Source organism: Podarcis erhardii (genome assembly GCF_964252035.2).
Source record: "Podarcis erhardii genome assembly, chromosome: 6".
NCBI lineage: Eukaryota > Metazoa > Chordata > Lepidosauria > Squamata > Lacertidae > Podarcis > Podarcis erhardii.
In genome coordinates, this window is record NC_138510.1 from 90,365,409 (window position 1) to 90,391,322 (window position 25,914).

The 25,914-nt window shown below is 44.6% G+C and overlaps 1 protein-coding gene across 1 annotated transcript; it reads right to left on the minus strand.

The window, feature by feature from the left end:
• Nucleotides 1–1,802: 1,802 nt before the first annotated feature.
• On the minus strand, nt 1,803–23,142 carry TEDC1 (tubulin epsilon and delta complex 1). The gene is made up of 8 exons (XM_081866036.1): nt 22,978–23,142; nt 20,477–20,555; nt 19,652–19,854; nt 16,186–16,353; nt 15,726–15,824; nt 4,974–5,060; nt 2,658–2,861; nt 1,803–2,396 (listed from the first exon to the last, which is right to left on the minus strand). The coding sequence occupies exons 1-8, from the start codon at nt 23,101–23,103 to the stop codon at nt 1,998–2,000; spliced, it is 1,365 nt and encodes a 454-aa protein (XP_081722162.1). The 5' UTR covers nt 23,104–23,142; the 3' UTR covers nt 1,803–1,997.
• Nucleotides 23,143–25,914: the final 2,772 nt, after the last annotated feature.

Genomic DNA, 25,914 nt, shown 5'->3' on the forward strand with positions numbered 1-25,914 from the left:
AAGCGAAGTGGCAAGCATGATTTGTGCAGTCTTACGGATGATTCTGGAGTGCTTAAGATGTTTACCCTCATCCCACAAGGTGGCATTCATGATACCACATTAACAGGATATTGAAGCAACACATTTTGCAAATACAAGTACAGTGGAACCTTGGTTCTCGAATGGCTTAAGGATAAACAAATCGGCTCCTGAATGCTGAAAACCCGGAAGTGTTCTGGTTTTAGAACGTTTTTCGGAAGCCGAACGTCTGATGTGGCTGTCAGCTATTGTTTCTGGGGTGCTGGCGCCAATCAGAAGCCACACCTTGATTTTCAAATGTTTCGGGAGTCAAAGGGACTTCTGCAACAGATTAAGTTTGAGAACCAAGGTACCACTGTATGTTATCTTTGTTCGCTTCTAAGGCATTTTAAGCTTTTGTTTTTAAGGAGCTTTCATTTTAATGTTATATTTGCAACTGCTCCAGGCTACAAACAGTAGCATAATATCTCATTACTGGTGTGTATGGGTGCAGAACATTTTAGGACCACGTTTTGCAGAGCATTCACAATACTGGATGCACTACTAAGAGAATGAATTCCATCTTCCCAGTAGAAAGTCTACATTCCCCCAACATTCAGTGCTACTGCAAGGAAAGTGCTATCTTGAGGACACCCACAGAACCAACGCAAATAAAACAGCCTATTTATATGTTAAACACGACCACACTCTGCTGGCTGACATGCCACTTCCACAGTTGGATAAAGGTCATCTTCCTGAACTTAAAAGCAACGGATGGGATCCAACCACGTCATACTCAGAATAGATCCACTGAAACCAATGGATCACAGCCATGCTCATTGTAGTCAGTACTTCCCATCTTCATGGGTGGCCCCTTCCAAAGGGCTTCAGTGATGCTGTTTCTTAGGTGCCACTGTGGTCTAGAGCAGTGTTTCCCAACCTTTGGTCTCCAGCTGTTTAGGGACTACAATTCCCATCATCCCTGACCACTGGGTCTTGCTAGCTAGGGATGATGGGAGTTGTAGTCCAAAAACAGCTGGAGGCGAAAGGTTGGGAAACACTGGTCTAGAGGACAGAGCTGAAAGAAAGCCCAGCTTCTGTCTACTGCAGGGATGAAAAAGATGAATTTTGTGACACCATTTAAACAGATTTCACAAAGGGTTACATTAGTTTAAGCAAAGCTGCTTACGGTACCCCCCCCTTTTTTTTTTACTACTAACACCTCTTGTCTGTATATTTAGCATGGCAATTTAGTGTCCTCTGCCTGGCTGAGGACTGCTTTATCTCCACTGAAACTGAGCACTGACTGACAGATACACACACAAGAAAGTCAAGGGATTGGGGAGGGAGAGACTTGTAACTCCTGCCTGCAGACCGCTGCTAACATTAATTCAGTCATTATATCAATTAAGTAGTTAATTAAATGTAATATTAATTTTCTGCTTAAGATTAAATTGATGGATTATGCCAAAATGGCAAAAATGACCAGAAGAATCAGAAATCAGGAAGACCAAAATTTAAATAAAGAATGGGGGAAATTTATAACAAAACCATTGTAAGCAGTTAAAATTGTTAGTAGGATTGGAATAATTGTAGTTTAATGGTGAGTTTTGGATATAATGGAGCTGCAAAAGATTTGGATTATTATAAAAGATGTAGGAGGAAATGACTAACAAGAAGATCCACAAAGGGGATGAGGGAAGTCCAGGAGATTTTTTGGAATCTTGTATTTATGCTGGATATGTGATTGTAAAACTGTAATTTGAAAAACCACACACACACACACACACACACACACACACACATTTAAAAATGTAGTATTAATTTTATTCTCTCTCTCTCTAACACACACTCTACAGCAAAACCCAAGATGCGAAAAAATCACAGTAATCATAGACAACGTAGTTGCTCCTAGAAAATAGGAGCAGGCATGGACAACAGCCTCATGGAAAGCCCAAGACTGTCCCTTCAAAGCTAATGAACAGCACCAACTTCTACATTCAGTCGGCATCTCTGGCTTGTGCTCTTTTCATGGGTGGGATGCACAGCACCTGGCCAAGTCCTTGGGCAGCTTCATAAACCTTCTGCCTGCCTTCTTCCTGTCTCCGCTTCAGCTCTGCCTTCAGCCTTGCTTCTTTTTTTCTCAGATCCCTGATCACAACTGTTGCTGTTGCACCTTCTGCGATGGATTTCTGGGGCTTTGCTGACCTGACCGTTTTGCTGGTCTTTAAACACTTGCCTTTAAATACAAGTCTGTATGGTCCATGCATCGCGCCGATTCTATTGCCACTACTGTGGCATTTCAGATCAGACAGCTTCAGCTCCACGACGTCTTGTGTTTTTTTGACAGCCGTGCAAAACTCGCTCTCTCCTAGCTGCTCCTGCTCTCTTGCTCGGACCTGCGAAGAGGAAAGGACAACTCAGCTGATAATATGTGCTCTAAAAGAGCAATGAGAGAATAGAGTTTTATTTTGTCAGTCTTAGTTAATTAACAGAGCTCAATGAAACCTTGTTGTCTTTATAAACAGGACCCCGGGCATCTTGTTACGATTTCTATTAACAGGCCAAAAAACATAAATACAGAGTTCTGAAATCAATCAGTCTAGTTTTATGAAATCAATCTGTCTAGATTTCTAACAGGCCCCCAAATCAACCCTTACCGTTCCACAGCAGCTCAGTTTCCTGTAGGCTATAAGCTCACCCAGCCCATCATATAGAGTCAACAGATCTTTCCTGTATCTGTCCAGTTCTTGAATTGTTCTCTTAATGCCATAACAATACAGATCAGCACTTGGCAAAATAGTGTCCTTGTTAAACGTGTTGTGGGGTTTTGCATCTTCTGTTTCAGGACTGAAAAGGGTCTCCTGGAAGGTGGAAGGAGTTGTATTAATTTTTCTTAATGAGGAACTTCTTGCCACATTTGTCTAGAGACTGGTGCAACAGATAAACAAGCCAGGTTAACTTTATATCCAACCTCTGTTTGTGAAATGGTATGAAGTTCTTGAGCAACATAATTCTATTCTCAGAGAATACAGAAAAGTTGCTTATTCCTAGCAAAAGGATTTGTTTAGGCACTTGCAAATGGAAACTGGTACCTCATAAGAGCAAAAAACTGTGAGTGTCGGGAGAGACTTTGCAAGAAAAGCAGATGCAAGACTTCTTAAATCTCTGTCACAACAACTAAAACCACACCACCTTCTGAGCCTTTTGTTAATGGCTGTGTTGGAAGGAAACACAGACACATCACTTTAAAAAGAATTGCCCAAAATTAAAATTCCTAACCTTGCTAAATTTAAAAAGAGGGAGAAAAACCTTAGAATATTACACCATTTCTGCATTAAGGGATTATATTGCTGATTAACATATTGCAAAAACAGCTGCTTGCTATAGAACTTGTCTACCTGAATTTACTGCAAATATTTAAAAGATTCGAGCAGAGCTGGAAGAGCTCCAGGTCTGGAATCTAGAAAGTGGGTGCTTGCCTCTATGTAGAGCTAGTCCCTTTAAAAAACAAAACAAAACAAAACAAACCACCCTCTTTAAGACTTCAAAATGCTTTCCAAATCCAGGTAGTAACCTTAGCCTAAGAGCAATTTGCTGTTGTTGCATCTGAATATCTGGAAACGTTGCACAATTTCACCAGTGATCAAGTTGGTGTGCAAAAGTGTTATTGGCTCCTATGCAAGTCAGTGCAAATGCATTCGTGGGATTTGAACTACTTTACAGAAAGATTCCTAACCTCTTTGCTACATGGGAACAGAATCCAAATACTCATTCTGTCAACACATTGTCTTTAAGGAATATTTTCCGCAGCTGTAAATGTGCTGAATGGTTATATTATATATGTATTTGTTCTTGAAGACTTCATCAGATGCAAAGGGGATTTTATTGATTCTTAAAATCATTCAACACTGTCCAGGGAAATCTGCAATTCCACAATGCTACCTGACTGCAATTCTAGTGGCTCACAAAATTTAGTGCCCTGCAGTTTGTAATGAAGGCATTTTGTTTACAGCAACGTTTATACTGTCATATTTTAAAAAGTACAAAAGGAGAAGAACAGACATTTCTTTCATTTACAATTACTGCAGATGTATGGCACGGCGCTTTGCTCCTGTCAGCCGAAGTCCAGCATTGCAATTGAGATAAAATTAAGCAGCACAGGGAGTTCTTAGGAAGCTCTCTCACTGGTACTCGTAAATCCACAAAAAAATGGAATACATGTGGTTTGAAGCAAGATCTCCTAATTTGAGAGTTATGTTTATCATAGCAGGGAAGGAGAGCAGGGATGGTGCCGAATGAGCCAGAGAATGTTTTGGAGTGGAGCAAGACTTACAAGAACCAAGTTTACATTACTGCTTTGACATTCTCATCAGCAAAGAGGGCAGCCCATGCACTGTCACAGGTCTCAACATAAGCTCCCACCACAAATACTGTCTTAGATCTAAAGCAAGCATTGTACATTGCCTAGCTATTAATGAGGTATTTACAGTGGTGCCTCGCAAGACGAAAAGAATCCGTTCCACGAGTCTCTTCGTCTTGCGGTTTTTTTTGTCTTGCGAAGCAAGCCCATTAGCGGCTTAGCGGATCAGCGACTTAGCGGATCAGCTGTTAAGCGGCTTAGCAGCTTAGCGGATCAGCTGATAAGCGGCTTAGCGGCTTAGAAAAAGGGGGGGAGGGAAAAAACCCCGCAGGAACTCGCAAGACATTTTCGTCTTGCGAAGCAAGCCCATAGGAAATTCGTTTTGCGAAGCACCTCCAAAACGGAAAACCCTTTTGTCTAGCGGGTTTTCCGTCTTGCGAGGCATTCGTCTTGCGGGGCACCACTGTATTCATAATGATAATCTTCTCCACCTTTTAAGCAGGAACTCTTGCTGGCTATGATCAGCTGAAACAAAAGGCCAGGAACCTGTGTAACATTTTCCCCACTCCCAGAAAAACAATACACAACTTGTCCCTCAAGTATTTAATCATACCATCCAATGCCAGTAAACTGATTCCAGGAGCTTCCACTTGAGAAAGGCTTCCAGTCGAGAGCTATCCGATTCAACCAACTGCAACAACTGAACGAAAAGGGGGGGGGGAGTTTTTCACTATTACTAGGAGACTGAAAGTAATACAGCCACTCAGCACAGATCATATAGGATTCTGTAACAGACTGATCCAAATTCTGCACACCAACCACCAAGGTTTTGAAGCCAGATTTTAAAAAATTGCTTCCCATCAATATCAATGTTTTGCATTTATGTAAAGGGACCCCTGACCATTAGGTTCAGTTGTGGCCGATTCTGGGATTGCGGCGCTCATCTCACTTTACTGGCTGAGGAAGCCGGCGTACAGCTTCTGGGTCATGTGGCCAGCATGACTAAGCCGCTTCTGGCGAACCAGAGCAGCGCACGGAAACGCCGTTTACCTTCCCGCCAGAGCGGTACCTATTTATCTACTTGCATTTGATGTGCTTTCGAACTGCTAGGTTGTCAGGAGCAGGGACCGAGCAACGGGAGCTCACCCCGTCACAGGGATTCGAACCGCCAACCTTCTGATCGGCAAGTCCTAGGCTCTGTGGTTTAACCCACAGCACCACCCGCGTCCCTTGCATTTATGTAGCACTTTACAATTCTTCAAGTATATTGGGGGGGGGGTAGATCACATCCGCCTAATGCAGAGGTGGAGGAAGGTAAGAAGAGCCAATGTGCCAATGGCCAATCCAGCCCAACGTCCTGTTCACACAGTCAACAACCAGAGGGTCCCAATGTGGTCCCTCAAGCCCCCACTAATGTCAGCAGCTGCAGCAGAAAGGGAAAGAAGAAGACATAGCAGTGGAGCAGGCAGGGGGATGCAAATCACACCTTCCCCAGGTGTTTGAGGAGTGGGGAGAACTCACCCCCACCTCGGCTGGTCTCCATGGCAGCTGCATCCCTGTGTCAGTCAGCAAGTGCATTTGTCTATTTTCAGCGATACCCATGGCTGGGATGCAGCCCCAGAGTGTTGGCACCTGGGCCAGAAAGGTTAGCCAGCCCTGATCCATAGAACACACAGGAATTATCATTCTCTAATGCTGAAAACTGTATTGCATAAAAAAATTCACACTAGACATTTTGAATGTCTCCAAAAGCATTTCATTCCTTCCAAAGGGAACATATTTCACAGGAGTGTCCTTTTCAGTGTCCTCCAAAATTTCCTTTGCTGTTGGAAAAACGGAAAGAAGTCTTTGGGGGGAGGGGTTTTTTCTGCCCGGGACTTCACATATCTAGCTGAACAATACAGATACAGTGGTATCTCAGATTACGTTACCTTTGGGTAACGTAATTTCAAGTTACGAACGTGGCAAACCCGGAAGTGTATACTTCCGGGTTTTGCCATGTACACATGTGCAGAAGCCTTTTATCACGCTGCGTGCAGAAGCGGCACCTCTGGATATGGACTTTTCGGGTAAGTATGGACCCCGGGACAATTTAAGTTCGTATCCGGAGGGTCCATATATAATATATACAACTAACAATGAAACGCCTTATCTCACTGTCAAATAATCAGCTACAACAAGGGGGAAAGTTGGAGGAGCAGCTCTTGGGGAATCTTCTCAAAGCAACACATGCCATCCTCATTTTGCGGCTGCACCCAGCCCCTCCGCTGCCCTCCTAGTCACCTGTTTCATTTCAATTTTCATTGGCAATCTCAGCTCTTATTCCGAAGCACGCTGGACCTCATTGTATCCAAGATAAAACGAAAGTCAGTGACAGTCCTAGCTTTGTTGAAAGTAAAGTTGCATTCCAAGGCAAATAAGAATAAAGCTGGAAGGGGCTTCTAAGGCCACCCAGTCCTGCAAATGCAAGAAATCTACATCTACAGCATCCCTAGGTTGAGGCCATCCTGCCCTCTGCTTAAAAATGGCTAACAAAAGAGAGCCTAGCCGTTTCCAAGGCAGTCTATTCTGCTGTCAAACAACTCATACGCGAAGGAAGTTCACCCTGCTGTTTAAATGAAATCCTGTTTTGCAATTGGAAGCCGCTGCTTTTGGGCCCTACTGTCTGGACTCCTTCATCCTTTCCTCCTAGCACTTGGACTTCATGCCACGCGCCATCTGCCACCCTCCAATGGGTATTTGCCAATGTTCTTAAACTGTGGTTCTCAGAAATGGACACAGTACTCCAAGTAAGGTCTGACCAAGCCCAACAGAACAATTGAGCTTCTTGTGATCTGGACACTGCACTTCTGTGGATGCAGCAGAGAACTGCATTAGCCTTTTTTTTTTTTTTGCTGCATCACAGAGCTGGTTAGTTTGCGTTCTATTGTTGTTGAGCCAGTTGTGCATCTGATTCTTTCTGCCTAAAAGTTTATATACGGCCTAGGACCCTCGTACCTACGGGACCGCCTCTCCTGGTATGCCCCACAGAGAAACCTACGGTCTGCAAATAATAACATCCTCAAGGTCCCAGGCCTCAGAGAGGTTAGGCTGGCCTCAACTAGAGCCAGGGCCTTCTCGGCTGCGGCTCCAATCTGGTGGAACGCTCTGTCACAAGAGACTAGGGCCCTGCGGGACCTGACATCCTTCCGCAGGGCCTGCAAGACAGAGTTGTTCCACCAGGCCTTTGGTCAGGGCGCAGCCTGACTCCCTCCTCTGGCAACCTGCTTAGAATCTTGCTTAATTAGTTGCCATTAATTTGATTTTAATTGATTTTTATAATGAAATATTTTTAGAATGTGTGAATATCTGATTGTTTGATTGTTAATTGTTGTTAGCCGCCCTGAGCCCGGCTTCGGCTGGGGAGGGCGGGATATAAATAAAATTTATTATTATTATTATTATTATTATTATATCTCTCTGAGAGAATTAATTTTGTTTGGCCCAGTTCTCCACCCTCTCAAGACCATATTGGATTCAGTTCCTGTCTTCTAATTCACAAGCTAGCCCACCCAGCTTGATGCCATCTGCAAAAAATATGATGGTTTATTCCTTTGTCCAAATCATTTACAAAGAAGTTGAGCCGTGTAGTTCCCACAAGCCACTCCTGGCCAGGTTGATGAGGAACTGTTGCTTGGCACTTTTTTGGGGTATGATCGATCAACCAGCTACAAATCCAGCTAATAATAGTATTGTCTAGCCTACATATTAACAGCTTGCCAAAAAGAATATTATGAGGAACCTTGTCAAAGGCTTTACTGAAATCAAAATATACTATGTTGGAGTCATCAAAGCAAAATGGCAAGGATGCCTTCTGGCAGCCATCTGTCGACAAAAGCAAACTGCTGATGTAGGTTTCTAGGGCTAGAAAGGAGTCTCTGTAGGGCTGTACATCTGAGGTTTCCCAGCTGCCCCCGAATTCCTGTTCCTCACTCTCCCTCCATATTATAGCGGTGACAAAGTTCATTTCAAATCTTATCTCAGCCACAAATGTACTTGTGGTCTGAGGCTAGCCCATATTTCTCTGCCTCAACCACCCAAAGGCATCATAGTGATTAAAAAATACATACCTTAAAAGGCTGTTGTAAGAATGACTGTCGTAGTTTATGTGTGAGCAGTGTAAAGCACTATATAAATGCAAAATAAAAATTCCAAAGACTACAAATATAATATTTAGCATGCAGCCTCAATGTATTACATTAGTTCAGTGCATTACAATGAAAAAAAAAAAAGGGATTTTAGTTAACGTTCAACAAACTTTTCAAAATAGACCAGAACGCAAATATAATTATGCTGAACTATGAATTGCCAAAACCTAAAATAGGGTATTTACTAATAGATCTGCACTATAAAAGAGGCATACTTTACTACAGTGGTGCCTCGCAAGACGAAAAGAATCCGTTCCGCGAGTCTCTTCGTCTAGCGGTTTTTTCGTCTTGCGAAGCAAGCCCATTGACGGCTTAGCGGATTAGCGCTATTAGCGGTTTAGCGGCTTAGAAAAAGGGGGGGGAGGGAAAAAACCCCGCAGGAACTCGCAAGACATTTTCGTCTTGCGAAGCAAGCCCATAGGAAATTCGTTTTGCGAAGCACCTCCAAAACGGAAAACTCTTTCGTCTAGCGAGTTTTCCGTCTTGCGAGGCATTCGTCTTGCGGGGCACCACTGTATTATAATGAGGTATACTGCCTTACTCAAATTTAGTAACCAGCAATTTTACACGGAAGAAGAAATATTGGGCACTTCTTCATGAGGTGTCCCTCACACTAGGGCTAGGCGATGTCAGGTATTCAACATCACAATATATCGCCAGGCAAACATTGTGATCTGGTGATCTACTGTGATGTTCAAAACACTGCTTCCCACCACAGCACTGCTAGGCGTGGAAGTGAAATCGCTGAGGCAGTTTCACCCCAGTGCCTCACCACACCAGGGAGGAAGCAGCTTCACACTTTCCAGCTGAGCAGCCCCATCCTTCTCCAGCTTGAACATGAGCCCGAGAAGCATCAGGACTGTTCAGCTGGGAGGTGCAATCCAATATCTTTCCTCCCGGTGGATCGCTCTGGAGGAAAATGACCAGCTGCCCATCCCGCTTGCTCCCACGGAGGCAAACAAGCAGCCAGGCAGGCAGATGGGAGAGGCTCCCTCTGCCTGGCTGGCTGTGTGTTTGCCTCCTCGCGAGCAAGGCCAGCCGGGGCGCAAAAAGGCTCTTGCCCCCCAGCTGAGCAATCCCCAGGCCCCTCCTGCTCTCATGCCAGCCAGAGGGACCTGGGGCATCAGTGGGAGGAACAAGCTGTTCCTCGCCAATTGTTTCCCCCTCTGCCGGTATGAGAGGCAGACCATGATGGTGCTTTCACTCAGCAGTATATCGCTGGCGAAACTGCTGTCACTCCTGAGTCCCACTGCCTTCAGCTGCAGTTTGTTTCTCCCTCATTTGACTCTCCACAGATGTCAGCTATGGACTTGCCTGGTTTTGCTAGTTTGCCTCACAGATCATTCAGAATCTGAATATTTTTGGCTTTAATGCATTCATTAGAATGCTGATGTATCTATGAAGAAAAAATTCTGTAGCAAGACTAAAAGAAACCTGCACATAGTCCAGGGATTGGGACCAGGGTGAGAAAACTGAACAAACTAATGATTAGGAAAACTCAACAGGAATAGAGGAGAAGACCACACATCCTTCCTAATTTGTTTGAACGATCACTCAAGTTTGTCAATATTGTATATTGCTTTTCTAGTTCTCCTAAGAAAGGAATGAATATAAATGACAACCAGAAATTCTTTGAATGCTTGCATCAGTTACCTTCCATTAACACCCACATTTTAAATCTGTGCTTGATATATCAAGTGATTAATCCTTGACATCTTTTTTTAATAGGTTAACTGTTTTACAATCTTCTTGTTCCACCTGCTACAAGGTCAGCGTTGGGAGATCATGCAGGGACAAAGGAAAGACAGAGATACTGAAGGTACTGGGGGGGGGGGGGCAAGTTTATAGGTTAAAGCTAGGCAAAGTGTTCTGCTTCTTTCCAACTAGAATAATCAAGAGTAGACAGAAAATTTTGCACAGAAACACATTTTCATGTCCACCAAAGTGTTCTCAGAGTGGAGCATGTTATAATTATTTCAATTTAGTACTGTGGTGCCTCGCAAGACGAAAAGAATCCGTTCCGCGATTCTCTTCGTCTAGCGGTTTTTTCGGCTTGCGAAGCAAGCCCATTGACGGCTTAGCGGATTAGCGCTATTAGCGGCTTTTAGCGGCTTATCGGATCAGCTGATAAGCGGCTTAGCGGCTTAGAAAAAGGGGGGGGGGAAGGGAAAAAAACCCGCAGGAACTCGCAAGACATTTTCGTCTTGCGAAGCAAGCCCATAGGGAAATTCGTTTTGCGAAGCGCCTCCAAAACGGAAAACCCTTTAGTCTAGCGGGTTTTCCGTCTTGCAAGGCGTTCGTCTTGCGGGGCACCACTGTACCTGCCCTTAACCATCAAGCCCCAGGACAGGTTAAATCTCTGGAAAGGGTGGCCACAGACTTCCATTTTTTTTGGAGGGGGGAGGGGCACCATATACAGTAACCATCAGAAAAAAGTATGCTTGCTACACAGTCCAGTAATTTATAAAGGCCTTGATAAGCCAGAGTATCATTTTTCAAGAAGCAATAACTCCACGTGCTTGGCCAATAAAACGTGGCAAGCAATGACTCTTTTCTGAAGCTTCCCTTTAAAACGGTGACAGCAACTATAGCACTGCAGCTCTATTAATTCTCTTTCTGGTGTGGAAAATTTTCAACTGAGGGCACATACAGGTGACAGATTACGGCCATGGGAAAATTTTAGCTCAAGGCAATAATGCCGCCAAGTAGAAATGACCAGCTTGAACATTATTAAACATTACTGGAACGCTGCCAGGGCTTCCCAGTGGGGCACTAATTGCCTAGCTAAAAAAATAATACCTGAAGAAATATGTTGCAGGGGACCTCAGATGCATTCACCCCCACAAGCAGAGCTTCAGGTACTCTGGATCTCAAATATCACACTTGTTCTAATGTGAAGGGCAGATTAATGTATTCCTTGGTATCTCAGCAGTGCTATCTATCTATCTATCTATCTATCTATCTATCTATCCATCCATCTATCATCTGTATATGCCAGTAGAGAAATTACAGCATTGTCTCTTGTAGCCAGGATGATGCCATATTCTGTCAGTGGTGGAGATATGGTATATTTCAGCCTGCTTATGCAGGTGTCTCAATGGCTACCAAACTTGGGGCAGCAGCAAATAAGGCCCTGCCAAAGATTCTTAGCGGAGGCGATGGGAAAGGCAAGGACAACACTTTTTCTACAGGCCAGTCCATTTTGGTGGAGTGGGACTTTTCCCTCCCAGAGGCATTTGAAACCAATGTGAGGAAGAACAGCAGGATCCTCTGCCCTGGCATGTAGGTGTGTCACTTGGACTCTCCTGAACCTTTACTGCTGCAGCATGTGCAATGAGATTACTGGCAGATTCAAACAAGGCCACACCCTAAACCACAGTCACTTCAAGGAAGCTCAGGATGACAGGCTATTTCTTGAAAGAACATCCAATCCCTCTACCTTTTGAGTCCTTTTTTGTTTCAGTCTCTGAGCCAGAGGGGAGAGATGGTTTTACTACTAGTATCTCCACTACTAGTAATTCTGGGGGCCTTTTTTTTTAGTTTGAAGAGGATGGTAAAAATGCTTTAAATAAATGGAATTTCATTTGTAGGGAACAACCTTTTTTCCCAGACAAGTAAAAATGTTGTTGCTTCAGTTGGCCTTTGAGAATTAACAATGGCTCAGCCTTGTTTGTTTTGATTGCTGCATTGTTGCTTTCAGCTCATATTATATACAGTATTTGTTGTTGTTTTGTTATCTTAATTGTAAACCACTATAGGAGCTTATTGCAAATATTTCTACAGCACAATATTTGTGTTACATTACAAAATATTGCAGTACAGTACCATCAGAATAGGATGATTTGCACACGGTGATCTCAGGAGAATGAATGCGTGGCCACATGGCAAAAGTGTCACTAAAATGTTCATCATCTGCTCAGCAAGCCAGACAGTTTTCCCATTTGTCTCATTACCCACTGAATGGTAATCCCAGGAAACTGCCATCTACCCTGTCAAGAGGTCAAGCATGAAGCACATTCATCTTCCCCGAGGAGACTCCTGGCTCAGGCTTGCATTTTTGTCCATTGTGACTGCCTTGCAAACCTGAAGCAGGTAAGAAAAGGACCAGTGACAGGTCGTGGGACTAAAGAACAACAAACAGAATAGGAGAGGCAGCAGTGACCTGCCATGGAGCACCATGAAGGGAAGCAAAGGCGGCGGGCTGCCTTCAGTGATCACATAAACTACATGGCAGAGAAGGAGAACTTGCATTTCAGGGCAAACTGCTTGCACATCTATGATCTATCTCTACATAGTAGCTGATTACCTGGAACCCTCTCAGACTGGCAACCCAGATTACTTGTTATTTCAAGATGTGACCATCATTCTGATATATTATACTAATCTGTTTGAACTGTTTATGTTAATACTAAAAGTGTTGTAAGTCATTCTGAGCCTTTGGAATATGGATGGATGATAGTTTTAAATTAAATACAAAAATAGTGACTGGAAATATCCACAGATAAAACTATGCTGAAGAGAAACTTTGAAAGGCAATTTCTTTACATTTAAAAGCAGGTGCTGAAGTCTGACAGCTGGTGAAATAGCTGTATTTTAATTGGAAACGTCCTGTCATTCCTCCCCCCCCCCAAAAAAATTACACCTTATCTGTCAGAACCAGATTGCTCACTTTATGATAGTTCTCAATGAAAATGAATTATATGCTTCACTAAAAGCAAGCTAACACTTTTAGGATGGCTAGCGGCAGACACAAACACTGAATAGGTCTATCCTTTGAGGGGAAGCTAGAACACAAAGTAATTTGTATCATCATCACCATCAAAAAGCGGGGCTATTTGCAGTAAGATATACTAATATGTAAACCTAGCAGTTTGAAAGCACGTCAAAGTGCAAGTAGATAAATAGGTACTGCTCCGGCGGGAAGGCAAACGGCGTTTCCGTGCACTGCTCTGGTTCGCCAGAAGCGGCTTAGTCATGCTGGCCACATGACCCGGAAGCTGTACACCAGCTCCCACGGACAATAAAGCGAGATGAGCGCCGCAACCCCAGTCGGCCACGACTGGACCTAATGGTCAGGGGTCCCTTTACCTTTTATACTAATATGGGGATGCGGGTGGTGCAGTGGTCTAACCCTAGGGCTTGCCGATCAGAAAGTCGGCAGTTCGACTCCCCGCGACGGGGTGAGTTTCCCTTGTTCAGTCCCAGCTCCTGCCTACCTAGTAGTTCGAAAGCAAGTTAAGTGCAAGTAGATAAATAGGTACTGCTCCGGTGGGAAGGTTTCCATGCTTTGGTTCGCCAGAAGCAGCTTAGTCATGCTAGCCACATGACCCAGAAAAACTGTTTGCGGACAAACACCGGCTCCCTCGGCCTATAGAGCGAGATGAGCATGCAACCCCCCAAGTTATCCGCGAATGGATCTAACGGTCAGGGGGTACCTTTACCTTTTATACTAATATGCTGGCTTTTTCATTCAACTGTGGTATAATTATTCAAAGAAACTATAACTGAAGTGTGATACAGTTTTGAGAAAGGTCCGTCTCCCTATTATGCCAAGCTATGCCAACACCGAAGAGGAAAAGCAGTAGCAGCTGCCGCCAGGTAGCTTCCATCACGTCTGGATCTCACCTGGCTTTCAGGTGAGACCCCTGCTCCCTGCAGCTATCGAGTGCCACAACTGAGGCTCCTAGAAGGAGAGGAAGCAGCAGCCCCCCCCCCACTGTGCTGCATGGCCTGCAGAACCTTGTAACTAAGAACTGGTGCCTGACTTTGCTTTTTACCTATTCCATTCTCATCCCCTTTCCTGTTAGACTGTAAGCCAGAGGGCAGAGATTGCCTTTTCCTCTGGTCTTTGTAAGCTGAAAATTGAAGCAAAATCCTTTAAATAAACAAAGTAACTTGTGCCAGAGTGGCATGGTTTGAATTTGCAAAAGGCCACTTAGGCTTTAGCTGGATGATTCTCAAAAACATGTCTGTATGTGAATTATTTAAATGTTTTTTTTCCTCCTTAGCCCCAAACACTTGGATATTTCTCTACTGTCAAGCCAACGTAGAGCCACCCTCAGGTAGTAGATAGCACTCACTGGTGTTTTCGTTTTCCTTGTTTTGTGTCCAAAGAGCAGTAAAAATTAAGCTATGAAGTCCAAAACGTAACAAAATCCTGGCACCAAGGCCTGAGTAGACTGGACAATCAGCAAAAAAGGACTTAAAAACTTGGGACAGGTATAGGGACAAAGATAAAGGAAAGTCAAAGCCAACAAATGCTTAATACCACCAATTAGAAGCAAAATAGATGTAGATCCTCGCTAGCTGATCGAAAGGATTCTATGGAAAAAGATACTGGAATCTATTAGCATGAAGGGGAGGAGCCCAAAGCTCTATTTCCTGTGCCTCAAGGAAGTTAGAGGCTGGAATCTGACCTTTCTAAGTGTACATACTATAGAGAATGGAATTTCCTATGAATCTAGGCATATGTGAGAGTGCTATGCTCTTTGGAATGCATGCAACCTACACAACACACAAATTGGCTCTCCATGCTCCCCTGTCAAGTGAGGTCCACAGTGTGTGTGTGTGTGTGTGTGTGTGTCTCTATGGGAAGATTCTCTCTGTGGTGTCTCCATGCCTATGCAATGACCTCCTCTTTAAGGTGCATTATGCTTGGCACTGCTCTCCTTTTGGAGACAGACGAAGGCATACCTCTTTGTCCAGGCTTTTGGGGAGGGCTACGGTGCACTGGGGACTGAGAGTGCTTCTGCCTCATTTTTGCTGCTTTTCAGCTTTCTTAATGGGATTTTACTGCGAACTGTTACTGTTAAAGCTTACTGTTAATGATACGGATGTGGGTTTTTTAGTTTATATTATCAACTTTTGGTTTTAACAGAGATGTATTCCCCACTCTGGGACCTTTGAGTGAAGGGTGGATTACAAGTGCTTGTAACAATTCTCTTGCGAAGGCCTCAAGGTGCTGGCACAGTCCAATGGCATCAGCCTGCATTTAGGCACCCAGCACATCAAGAGACCAGCCAGTCCGCTTGGGGAATCATGGAGCTAGGAAGTCTTCCATTTCTGGTGGATTCTGGCTTTAGGACTGAAAATCTAGTCCTCCAATTTTGGCATATATATTTATTCACAGAATTCTCCATAGATTCTAACATAGCACTATGCCACAGAAGGAGGATTACCTGTTTGTAATTCTCTGGTTGCCTTACAACATCTGCTTCTGTGATGGAGAAATGGCCAATAATGGGATCAGTATGAGAACCAATTGTGTACGAATGTACCTGGAACAAAGAGATGTGGGTTTAGAAATTATATCTATCTGTATATATGCACACACCACCTATCACATAATCAATACATTAATACTATTGGTACACTTGAGGCTAACAGATTACGAGCACGCATGTCAATTTCTAAAGAAAACTATGAATGAATTTTCATTCTGTTTTGATCTCCATAGTCTTCAAAATTAGAAAAAAAGAAAAATTTTCAGGATTTGAATAAGGCAGCTTGCTGTTATTTTTTCCTGCGAAGTGTAGTCTGCAGCAAAATAATGTTAGATGGGTTACATCTACAACCCAAAACTAGTTTTACTTTAACCTTAATGCAGAAAGATGAAATATCTACAAGCCAAATCATTACCTTATTCAGGAGCTTGCATTGTTCTTGCTGTTCAGTGTGGCATTTTCGCCACTGGAACTGCAGACGGCCATTTAACCACTGCAGGTATCGGACATCCCTTTGGCCTTTCATATGAGATTTTGGAGCCAGGCTTTCTCCACCCTGCAGGCTTTTCAAAGGGGTATCACACTAAAATTGGAAGAAAGGAACAAAATCTTGAAAAAAATACTTTCCCCCCCCCAATATGTTTATCTTTAGACTAGGAATGGCTAAGCTTTTGGGATCAAAGAGCCACAGTCTACCACCCGGTGCCAAGAGGAAGGAGCCCCAGCCCCAAGAGGCACACGGCAAATCTGCCACTCCTCTAGCGCCTGCCTGCTTGTGCTAAGGCGGTCGAGGCAGCCCCACGAATGCAAGGCAGCTCTCATCATTGTACACAGATGCAGAATTAATTCTTATGGATTTAATAGATTTAATAGATTTATTGAAAGTAAGTTCATGATTTCACACGACCAATAATGCAAATATGTTTTTCTGCTATACTGACTTTCATTCTGATATTTTGTGTTAATCAAGTTGCTGTTTTCTGTGAGCCGCTTTAGGCGTCCCTCAGGAAAAACAATCAGGATATAAGAAAGAAACCAATGAAATGAAAATGAATTATTATTCTTGATCATTGCAAGTGGGAGCCTTTTTCTGCTCAAGAGTGGAGTAAAATGTTTTCAGTAAATAAATAAATAAATAAATAAAAGATTCAGGAGATTCAGAGAACTTTCTAAACCTCAGAAGAAAAGGCAGAGAATAGTGATCGCAACAAAGCAAAGCAATTCTCACAGCAGCCATATTGCTAGGGAGCATTTTGAATCCATTTAAAGAAGCGGGAAATAAGAATGTCCTCCCCATAAAAGCCCACAACCAGGATGACTAAGTTATTGGACTTAGGCAGAGATGGAAGATGAGGAGCAGGGGGGAAAGCCAGCTGAATCACCCACCAGCACAGTAATCACATGAACAAGGCTGGCACAAAAGCTAATAAATCTTTTGCAAACCTTTTAAAAATCATTCTGAGTTCTTGAGGGTGCAATGAGTCAGTAAAACTAGGGAAGGACCTGTGCCCTTGTTCTCTTAGCTATTCCAAACCCCATTGTATGTTGCAGAACACAATTCCTGTAGATTGTGTATGATGCTGCAAACTCTCAAAGAGCCCCATTGGAGTCATACTTGTGGCACAATTACACTATCTTGGGGAGCATCAAATATTTATATTTCAATCATTTTTAACATAACCAGCAAGCTGGGAAAATGTGTTCTGCAAGGAAAAGCAAGTGCAAGATGCCTCTGCATTGCTGCAAGTGTAAACCATTGCTCAATGAAACAATTTTCCTATTGGAAAGACTTTCTGCTATAACTGTGCTGCCACCTATTGGCAATTTGAGCAGCACTTACAGAAGTGGGTTGTGGAACAAGGTGCAAAGTTCAAGAAATCCATTTTGCAGGCAACCAAGAGATATATTAATGACTCAGTTCTGAGGCTGCTACAGCAGTAGTATATTTAAAACCAGGCATTACTATACAACAAGCTCCAGCTTTGGTCTCTGGTGTCTAATTTTTAGTTTTATGGTCCCCCCCCCCCCAATGTAAACTGCCTCATGAGGGCTTCCTCTAAAACAAGGGTGGGGAACCTCTGGCCCCCAAACCTCTGGATCTGGTCCTCAGCCTCCCCTCTTCAGACCTGCTTCCCCATGGCAAATGGAAATGTGCCTGGCCCCAGCTCCCACAAAGTCCAAGTAGACTTTGAAATTAAATATGTTTCTTCTGTAATGTTTTTAACTGCTTCTACTTTGGTTTTATTTTTAAGTGGCAGACTGTCCTGAATAAAGTTTCTAAAAAATAAAAAGGTAAAGGTAAAGGTACCCCTGCCCGTACGGGCCAGTCTTGACAGACTCTAGGGTTGTGCGCTCATCTCACTCTATAGGCCGAGAGCCAGCGCTGTCAGCAGACACTTCCGGGTCACGTGGCCAGCGTGACAAGCTGCATCTGGCGAGCCAGCGCAGCACACGGAACGCTGTTTACCTTCCCGCTGGTAAGCGGTCCCTATTTATCTACTTGCACCCGGGGGTGCTTTCGAACTGCTAGGTTGGCAGGCGCTGGGACCGAACGACAGGAGCGCGCCCCGCCACGGGGATTCGAACCGCCGACCATGTGATCGGCAAGTCCTAGGCACTGAGGTTTTACCCACAGCGCCACCCGCGCTATTTTCTAAAAAATAGTGGGATACTAATTATTAATAAAACTAGATTTTTGCATAAGTTAACTTATCCAGTATCAGTTCACAATGAATACAACTGTTTCCTTTAACATTACTCTGGCGGTCTGTTGGCAAATCTATCCTACCAATAATCCAAAGTTTGATAAATTACAGAAGACAGACAGAGCACAAACCTGTCAGCTCCTCCACTACAAAGTGACCCCAAAGTCACAGAAGGGACTACTGGACTGACATTGCATGCAAAGAGAAGATTGACAACAGTTACAGAAAATGCAACAATGAAAAGAACAACTGCAGTGCACAACTAATGTTTCCTGACGTCTTTCAGGAAAGTTTTGATACTTAATGCTTCTTGTTAAAAATGGATCAAGACCATTTTCGTAATTCAGCTCACCTAAGCAGACTAAAATGTAATGTATATAACAAAGTATACATCAGATTATTACTGAAACCAGGAATTAAAGATCGAGTCATACCTCGGGATAAATATGCTTCAGATTGAGTGCTTTTGGGTTGCGCTCCGCGGCGCCCTGGAAGTAACGGAGCGTGTTACTTCTGGGTTTCACCGCTTGCGCATGCGCAGACGGTCAAAATGACGTCACGCGCATGCGCGGAAGCTACGGAACATGACCCGCACACGTGCAGACGCACTGTCGCGTCTTACATTCTGTTCGGGATGCAAAAGGGGCTCCGGAATGGATCCTGTTCGCATCCCGAGGTACCACTGTATTCCTCAAAATGCAATGGGAACCACATCTACTATATAAGTCTTCTCTTAATCTAGCACTGCCATTTTCACGAAACAGCAACAAAACTGCAATACACATTCAAGTCCAGCCCCACCTTCCAATACAGTGGTGCCTCGCAAGACGAAAAGAATCCGTTCCGCGAGTCTCTTCGTCTAGTGGTTTTTTCGTCTTGCGAAGCAAGCCCATTGACGGCTTATCAGATTAACGCTATTAGCGGCTTTTAGCCGCTTATCCGCTAAGCGGCTTAGCAAAAGGGGGGGGGGAACCCGCAGGAACTCGCAAGACATTTTCGTCTTGCGAAACAAGCCCATAGGAAATTCGTTTTGCGAAGCACCTCCAAAACGGAAAACCCTTTCGTCTAGCGAGTTTTCCGTCTTGTGAGGCATTCGTCTTGCGGGGCACCACTGTATCTTGTTCCTAGTAAAAAAAAAAAGGATACCTGACTATTACTAACAAAAAAATTACTCACCATGCAAACAGTTGCTTCATCCCAAAGTTTCACTCTATTTAGGGCTAGTAACTGCTCCATTAAGCTGATTCTGCATAGAAGCCAGGAAAATACCAATAGTAGTTCTCTGCTTCCCTCTGAACCATCAGAGGGAAGCTGATAAAATTCTGGTCTTCTGTAGCCAAGGCTCAACACTACACTCCTGACGAATCTGACTTGGGAACCTAGGAAGCAGGTGATGATGATGATTATTAATAGTAGTACCCTGCCCATTTAATAATTGGTTGCCCCAGCCACTCTGGGTGCCTTCCAACATACATGAAAACATTATAAAAAGCATTGCGGATTAAAAAGCTTCCCTATACAGGGAAGTTAGAAAAGGCAGCAGTTGTCACTTTCCACAATTTCAAAATCAACTGTGTCCTGGGGGAACAAAGCTCCAGAGCAAATTCACATGGCAGGTGGGCTATGCAAATAACAGCAATGCAACCTTCCCCTCTAACTTCCTACTGCAAGTTCACTGGTTGCTTTCAAACCATGGAATACTCTCCCCGAGGGAGTTTCTGTTGATCATGCGAATGCCCTTTTGGTGCCAGGCCAGAAGCCTTTAATTTCCCAAGACACTGCAACAGCTGAGGAGATTGCAGACTTGGTTATAGCTATGATATATTTTTACTCTCCTGTTTTACTAATTGTGGCTCTTTCCTAATGTGGTTGTTCTACTTTGGTTTTTTTTTTAATGGAAATATCTATTAAACAGATAAAAAGCTCTGTATTATGCATATACTTATCACTAATTTTTGCCAAAAAATTAATTATGTTCCCAGATTAATAGTAATTTGCTACCTGTGTCAGCAGGCTCCATCCATCCTCCGCCTTGGAATTGCTTCAGAAGAGAGTACAGTAGTTTCCAGAATACTACAGTCTGTTTAAGGAGGACAACAGCACTAAAACATTTGCTGTATTGTTTACAATGCAATTCAACTGGGTGAAAGGAATCCACTAATCCCCCTTCCGCAAAACACACACACACACACACACACACACACACACACACACACACTAACAAAAACCCAAACCCAAGCTTCCTTCTGATGGCTCAGAGGGGAGCAGAGAATACCACAGTGGGTGATATTCAACTTCAGTTTTAAACCCACTGAAAGCAATGGTGTTAACTTATTCATTAATTTCCATGGGTCTACTCTAAGTAAAAGTTAAGCTGAATACCACTCAGTGCTTTTAGTCAATTTTAGGTGGTTTCATTTTTGAAAAAGGAACATGTCAAGAGAAATTGGGATTACAAATTGCAGTAGAACTTGAAGAATGCAGGTTCTGCTCTGCTGTCCCCACAAACTGGGGGGTGGGGGTGGGGGAGCAAGGCTGCCTTCCTTAAAGATGCCAACCACTCATAAAACATTAAACCAACAGAATGCAATTCTCATGAGAGTAACCTTAGCTGATAAGAAACACATCTAGATCACAGAATGGAGCACTCCAGGCAGGCCTGAGCTGCGTATCTCCACCAATGTTAACCCCCCCCCCAACCTAACCACCATATGTAAGGATCACAACATTCGGGCCAAGACAAATACAGATGGCTCTAGAACAGAGCTTCCCAAACTTTTCATGTCGGTGACACACTTTTTAGACATGAATCTTTTTGCGACACAGTAATTGAGTTTTACATCATTTTGTGACACAGTAATTCAATTTTACAGACTAACGCTAACCCTTTTCCAGCCCTGGGAGGAGCATGGGGAGCGTTCACATCACACCTACACACTGCAGCCGGCAGACTAATGTGTCGCTACACACTTTGGAAAGCTCCGCTATAGAATCTGTGCAGTTGTGACCAATTTAGTGGGACTTCACTCCTTATAAATGTGCTTAGGACTGAAGCTAAACCTTACAGCAATGGGCATTAATAGCTCTGGAAACCTCCCCCCCCCCCCAAAAAAATCTAGCTCAGCCACAAAGGAGAGATTTCCCCTTATGCACTTGCAGAATGGGGATCCTAAGAGGAGGAGGGGATATCTTTTATGCAAACACTTGGGCTGGGCCCTCCTCCCTTTCAAGAACTGATATCTAAAGGGCTGCACAGAGCTGTTTTTGCTTAAGTTACCTATATTTTATATAGTTTTTTAAAAATTAAAGTTTTAATTCTATTAATGCCCAACTGATTGCCGATCTGCTGGGGGTCCGAATTGAAGGCGCATATGAGGCTCTTAACAACAAACTCGGGTCCACTTTGCCTACAAGATCGCCTTTGGGGGGCGCGGACGGCCCCCTTCTACCGGTGGAATAGCAACCCGACTACAGGTGCCACATAAGGTAAAGGGACCCCTGACCATTAGGTCCAGTTGTGACCGACTTTGGGGTTGCGGCGCTCATCTCGCTTTACTGGCTGAGGGAGCCGGCATACAGCTTCCGGGTCATGTGGCCAGCATGACTAAGCCGCTTCTGGTGAACCAGAGCAGCACACAGAAACGCCGTTTACCTTCCCGCTGGAGTGGTACCTATTTATCTACTTGCACTCTGACGTGCTTTCGAACTGCTAGGTTGTCAGGAGCAGGGACCGAGCAACGGGAGCTCACCCCGTCGCGGGGATTCGAAATAACCCCCACCTATTTCTCCATGGAGCGCGGTGGCGCCCACCCTACGGAACTCCCTGCCTCTTGAGAACAGGCCGGCGCCTTCCTTCTGCCGCGCTCGCTTCGGCACCTGATGAGAAACGGAAGGACGACCCCGGGCGCTCGGAAACTCCATGGGGAACTTAAAACTTTTTGTGAGGCGATGCCTTTTTAAAAATCTTTTCCCAATAATTTTTATTAAGTTTCATACAAATATCACACATACTGTAAAACAAATAAGAAAAAAAAGAAAGAAACAAATAAAACTAGTAAAGCAAATAAAAACAAGCAGCATATAAACAACACAAATTAATTAATCAAACTTTCAATCTCTTAAACATGCTATTTGACTTCCTTCCCATCCTAATTTCCTTGCATCTGAATGTAAGTTTCCCAATATCATTATTCAAAAATAATATTCTATTTGTAATCAAATTTCTTAACTTTGATTGACGTTCCAGATCTCATTTGTTTACTAACTCTTGATTTAATCCTAGGCCTGTTGGGTACTTTCAAGTAACTTCTAATTTTTAATATTACGGTTTTTTAAAACCCCTCTCCTATTTCCCCCCCCTGTCAACCGCTTCTTCGAGGTTCCTGCTGCTTTTCGGGGGTGTTTCGCGAAACAAAGGCGTGAGGCTGAGCGGGGCTGAGGGACCCCGCCAGGCCGCCCGCCCGCCCTCACAGACAGGCCGCCCCCGCGCGCCTTCCACCCACCGCATGGGGCCGGCCGAGCTTGGCGAGGCGGAAGGCCTCTGGGGGGACGCGGGGCCCGGGCAAGGCGGCGCCGAGAGCCCCCACGGCCGCCGGGAGACGCGACGCAGACGCCGCCCGCGCAGCCATCGCCCTCAGCGCCGCTTCCCTTTCGCGCCTCTCGCTCAAAGCGAGGCGCGGAGCTCACTGCGCATGGGCAGGGAGGCGCGGGCGCATGCGCGGCAAGAGCCCTCCCGACTCCTTCCCCGGCGCCCCTTTACCCTCTTCCCTTCCTCCCCCGTCACTCAAAGCGAGGAGCGGAGCTCACTGCGCATGACAGGAAGCGCGAGCGCCCACGGCGGGCGCATGCGCAACAGGAGACCTTCCTTCACGCCCTTCTCCCCTACTCGTCTTCGCGCCTCGAAGCTCACTGCGCATGGCAGGGAGCACGCGCATGCGCGGCGGAGGCCCTCCGACGCTAACCAGCGCTAGGGCCGCGGAAAGAGAGAGCAGGAGTTTACGGGGCGAGTGCGGAGAGTGGCCTGAAGGGGGCGCTCTTCGGATGGAGGGCGCTCCACAAATTTAATAAATATGTATACTGTATACAGTATATGATTTATGGGGTGGTCTTTGGCTAAGGGAGTTGGGCAATGTCAAGAGTCTTTAAATTGTTAAAGATATATTGTTAGAAGAAGTATAAATGTAAAAATCAAGAAAAAATATTTTAAAAAAATAAAAATAAAGGTTCCTGCACACTTTTGTTCAGGATCTGTCCCTCCTTGCAAAGAGGGGAGCAAACTCTGTTGCAACAGAAAAATAAGTTTTTGCCTTGCTTTCCACTGGATCCTGCCTCCATCCATTCTTCTCTGATCGATCGTGGACTTAGGAGGCGCTGAGTCCAATGGGGAGCTGGGCAGCAAAAGCTAAACCCCAATTTTTACATCAGAGGCATACGAAGAAGGGCCTCAGAAGATGATCTCAGGGTCCAGGTAGCTTCATATGGAAAGAGACGGTCCTTGACGTATTGCGGTCCTGAGCCATAGATACGTCAAACCCAGCACTTTGAACTGGGCCCGGAAACTAATTGGTAGCCGGTGCAGTCAGACCAGGATAGGTTTAATATGCTCAAAACCGTCTTGCAACCGTGAGCAACCTGGCCGCTGAATTCTGCACCAGATGAAGTTTCCAGTCTTCAAAGACAGTTGCAGATATAATACCACACGTGGAGGCAAACATAGGGTTGTGTTATTGGGTTGCTGTTTTTAATTTGATTACACACACACACACACACACACACACACACACACAGTGGTTTTAATATTGATCTTTTCTGTGAACCGCCCTGAGACCTCCAGGTATAGGGCAATATAGAAAAATAGCTGTCAACGTTTCCGTTTTTAAAAGGGAAATTCCCTTATTCCGAATAGGATTCCTCGCAACAAAAGGGAAAAGTTGACAGCTATATATAGAAATTCAACAACAACAACAACAACAATAAAAAATATAACAACAATAATAATACTTGAATCAAAGTTGGATAGCCCTCTTAAATGCAGGTTTGCTGCTCATTTTCCCTTTGCTCAAGGGAAAACTGAAAGTCCGCCTCAAAGCTGGGCTGCATGTGGAGTGAGTGAATCACAGCTAAAGCCTAATTCAGATGACACTCCCCTAAGTGCCAACTCCCACCACAATGGAAAATATGTAAAATTAAATATGGTGCGGATGCCACTGTCAACACTCCAGTGCTGCCTGCTGTGTAATAAAAGGCACAGCCTCATTGCTATGCCTTCTTGATGAGTAGGGCCTTTTTGTGTTTCACTGAGCTTACTCTGAAGTATGTGTAGACTATTCACACACACACACACACACACCACCAAGCCTGGGCACGAGGTTTAGGCCGGAGCAACCCAGATTTTGCAAAGCAAACCTCAGGTTCCAAAGTTACTGCCCCCCCCCCATGCACAATTCTGCACACTTCGGCTGTGTGTGGTGAATGTCAGATCACTAGGTATAATAATAATAATAATAATAATAATAATAATAATAATAATAATAATTTATTTATACCCCGCCCTCCCCAGCCAAGGCCAGGCTCAGAGCGGCTTACAAGCAATAATAAAAACAAGTTGAATGATTACAACTTAAAAACAAAATTTAAATGCAACATTAAAATATTACAACATTAAAATAAAATGTAGCCTCAACGCAGGAGAAGGAAAGAAAAAAAGAAAGAGAGGGAGGGAATCAAATTGGCTCCAAGCCAAAGGCCAGGCAGAACAACTTTGTCTTACAGGCCCTGCGGAAAGAAATCAGATCCTGCAGGGCCCTGGTCTCATGAGGCAGAGCGTTCCACCAGACCGGAGCCAGAGTTGAAAAGGCCCTGGCTCTGGTTGAAGCCAATCTAACTTCCTTAGGGCCCGGAACCACTAGGGTGTTGGTATTTATGGACCTTGAGGCTCTCCGTGGGGCATACCGGGAGAGGCGGTCCCGTAGGTACGAGGGTCCTAGGCCGTGAAGGGCTTTAAAGGTCAAAAGCAGCACCTTAAATCTGACCCTGTACTCTACCGGGAGCCAGTGCAGTTTGAAAAGCACTGGGTGAATATGCTCCCATGGCAGAGACCCCGTGAGGAGCCTCGCTGCAGCATTCTGTACCTGCTGGAGTTTCTGGGACAGCTTCAAGGGCAGCCCCGCGTAGAGCGAATTACAGTAGTCAAGCCTGGAGATGACCGTCGCATGGATCACTGTGGCCAGGTCGGGGCGGGAAAGGTAAGGGACCAACTGCTTGATGCGGCGAAGGTGGAAAAATGTCGCCTTGGCTGTTGCTGTAACCTGCGCCTCCATGGAAAGGGAAGCGTCAAGGATTACACCCAAACTCTTAACGGAAGTCAATGGCACTACGTAATTGGGCCCCCGCAAGAGAAGGGAGTTGGTCCCTCATCCCCATGCCATCCCGACCCAGCC

Coding starts and splice junctions, on each gene's coding strand:
- TEDC1 (XM_081866036.1), bottom strand. CDS start 23,103: ATGGCTGCGCGGGCGGCGTCTGCGTCGCGTCTCCCGGCGGCCGTGGGG. Junction 5,061..15,725: donor AACCAGAGAATTACAAACAG/GTAATCCTCCTT, acceptor CTTTTCGTTCAG/TTGTTGCAGTTGGTTGAATC. Junction 2,862..4,973: donor CAGTTTACTGGCATTGGATG/GTATGATTAAAT, acceptor TCCACCTTCCAG/GAGACCCTTTTCAGTCCTGA.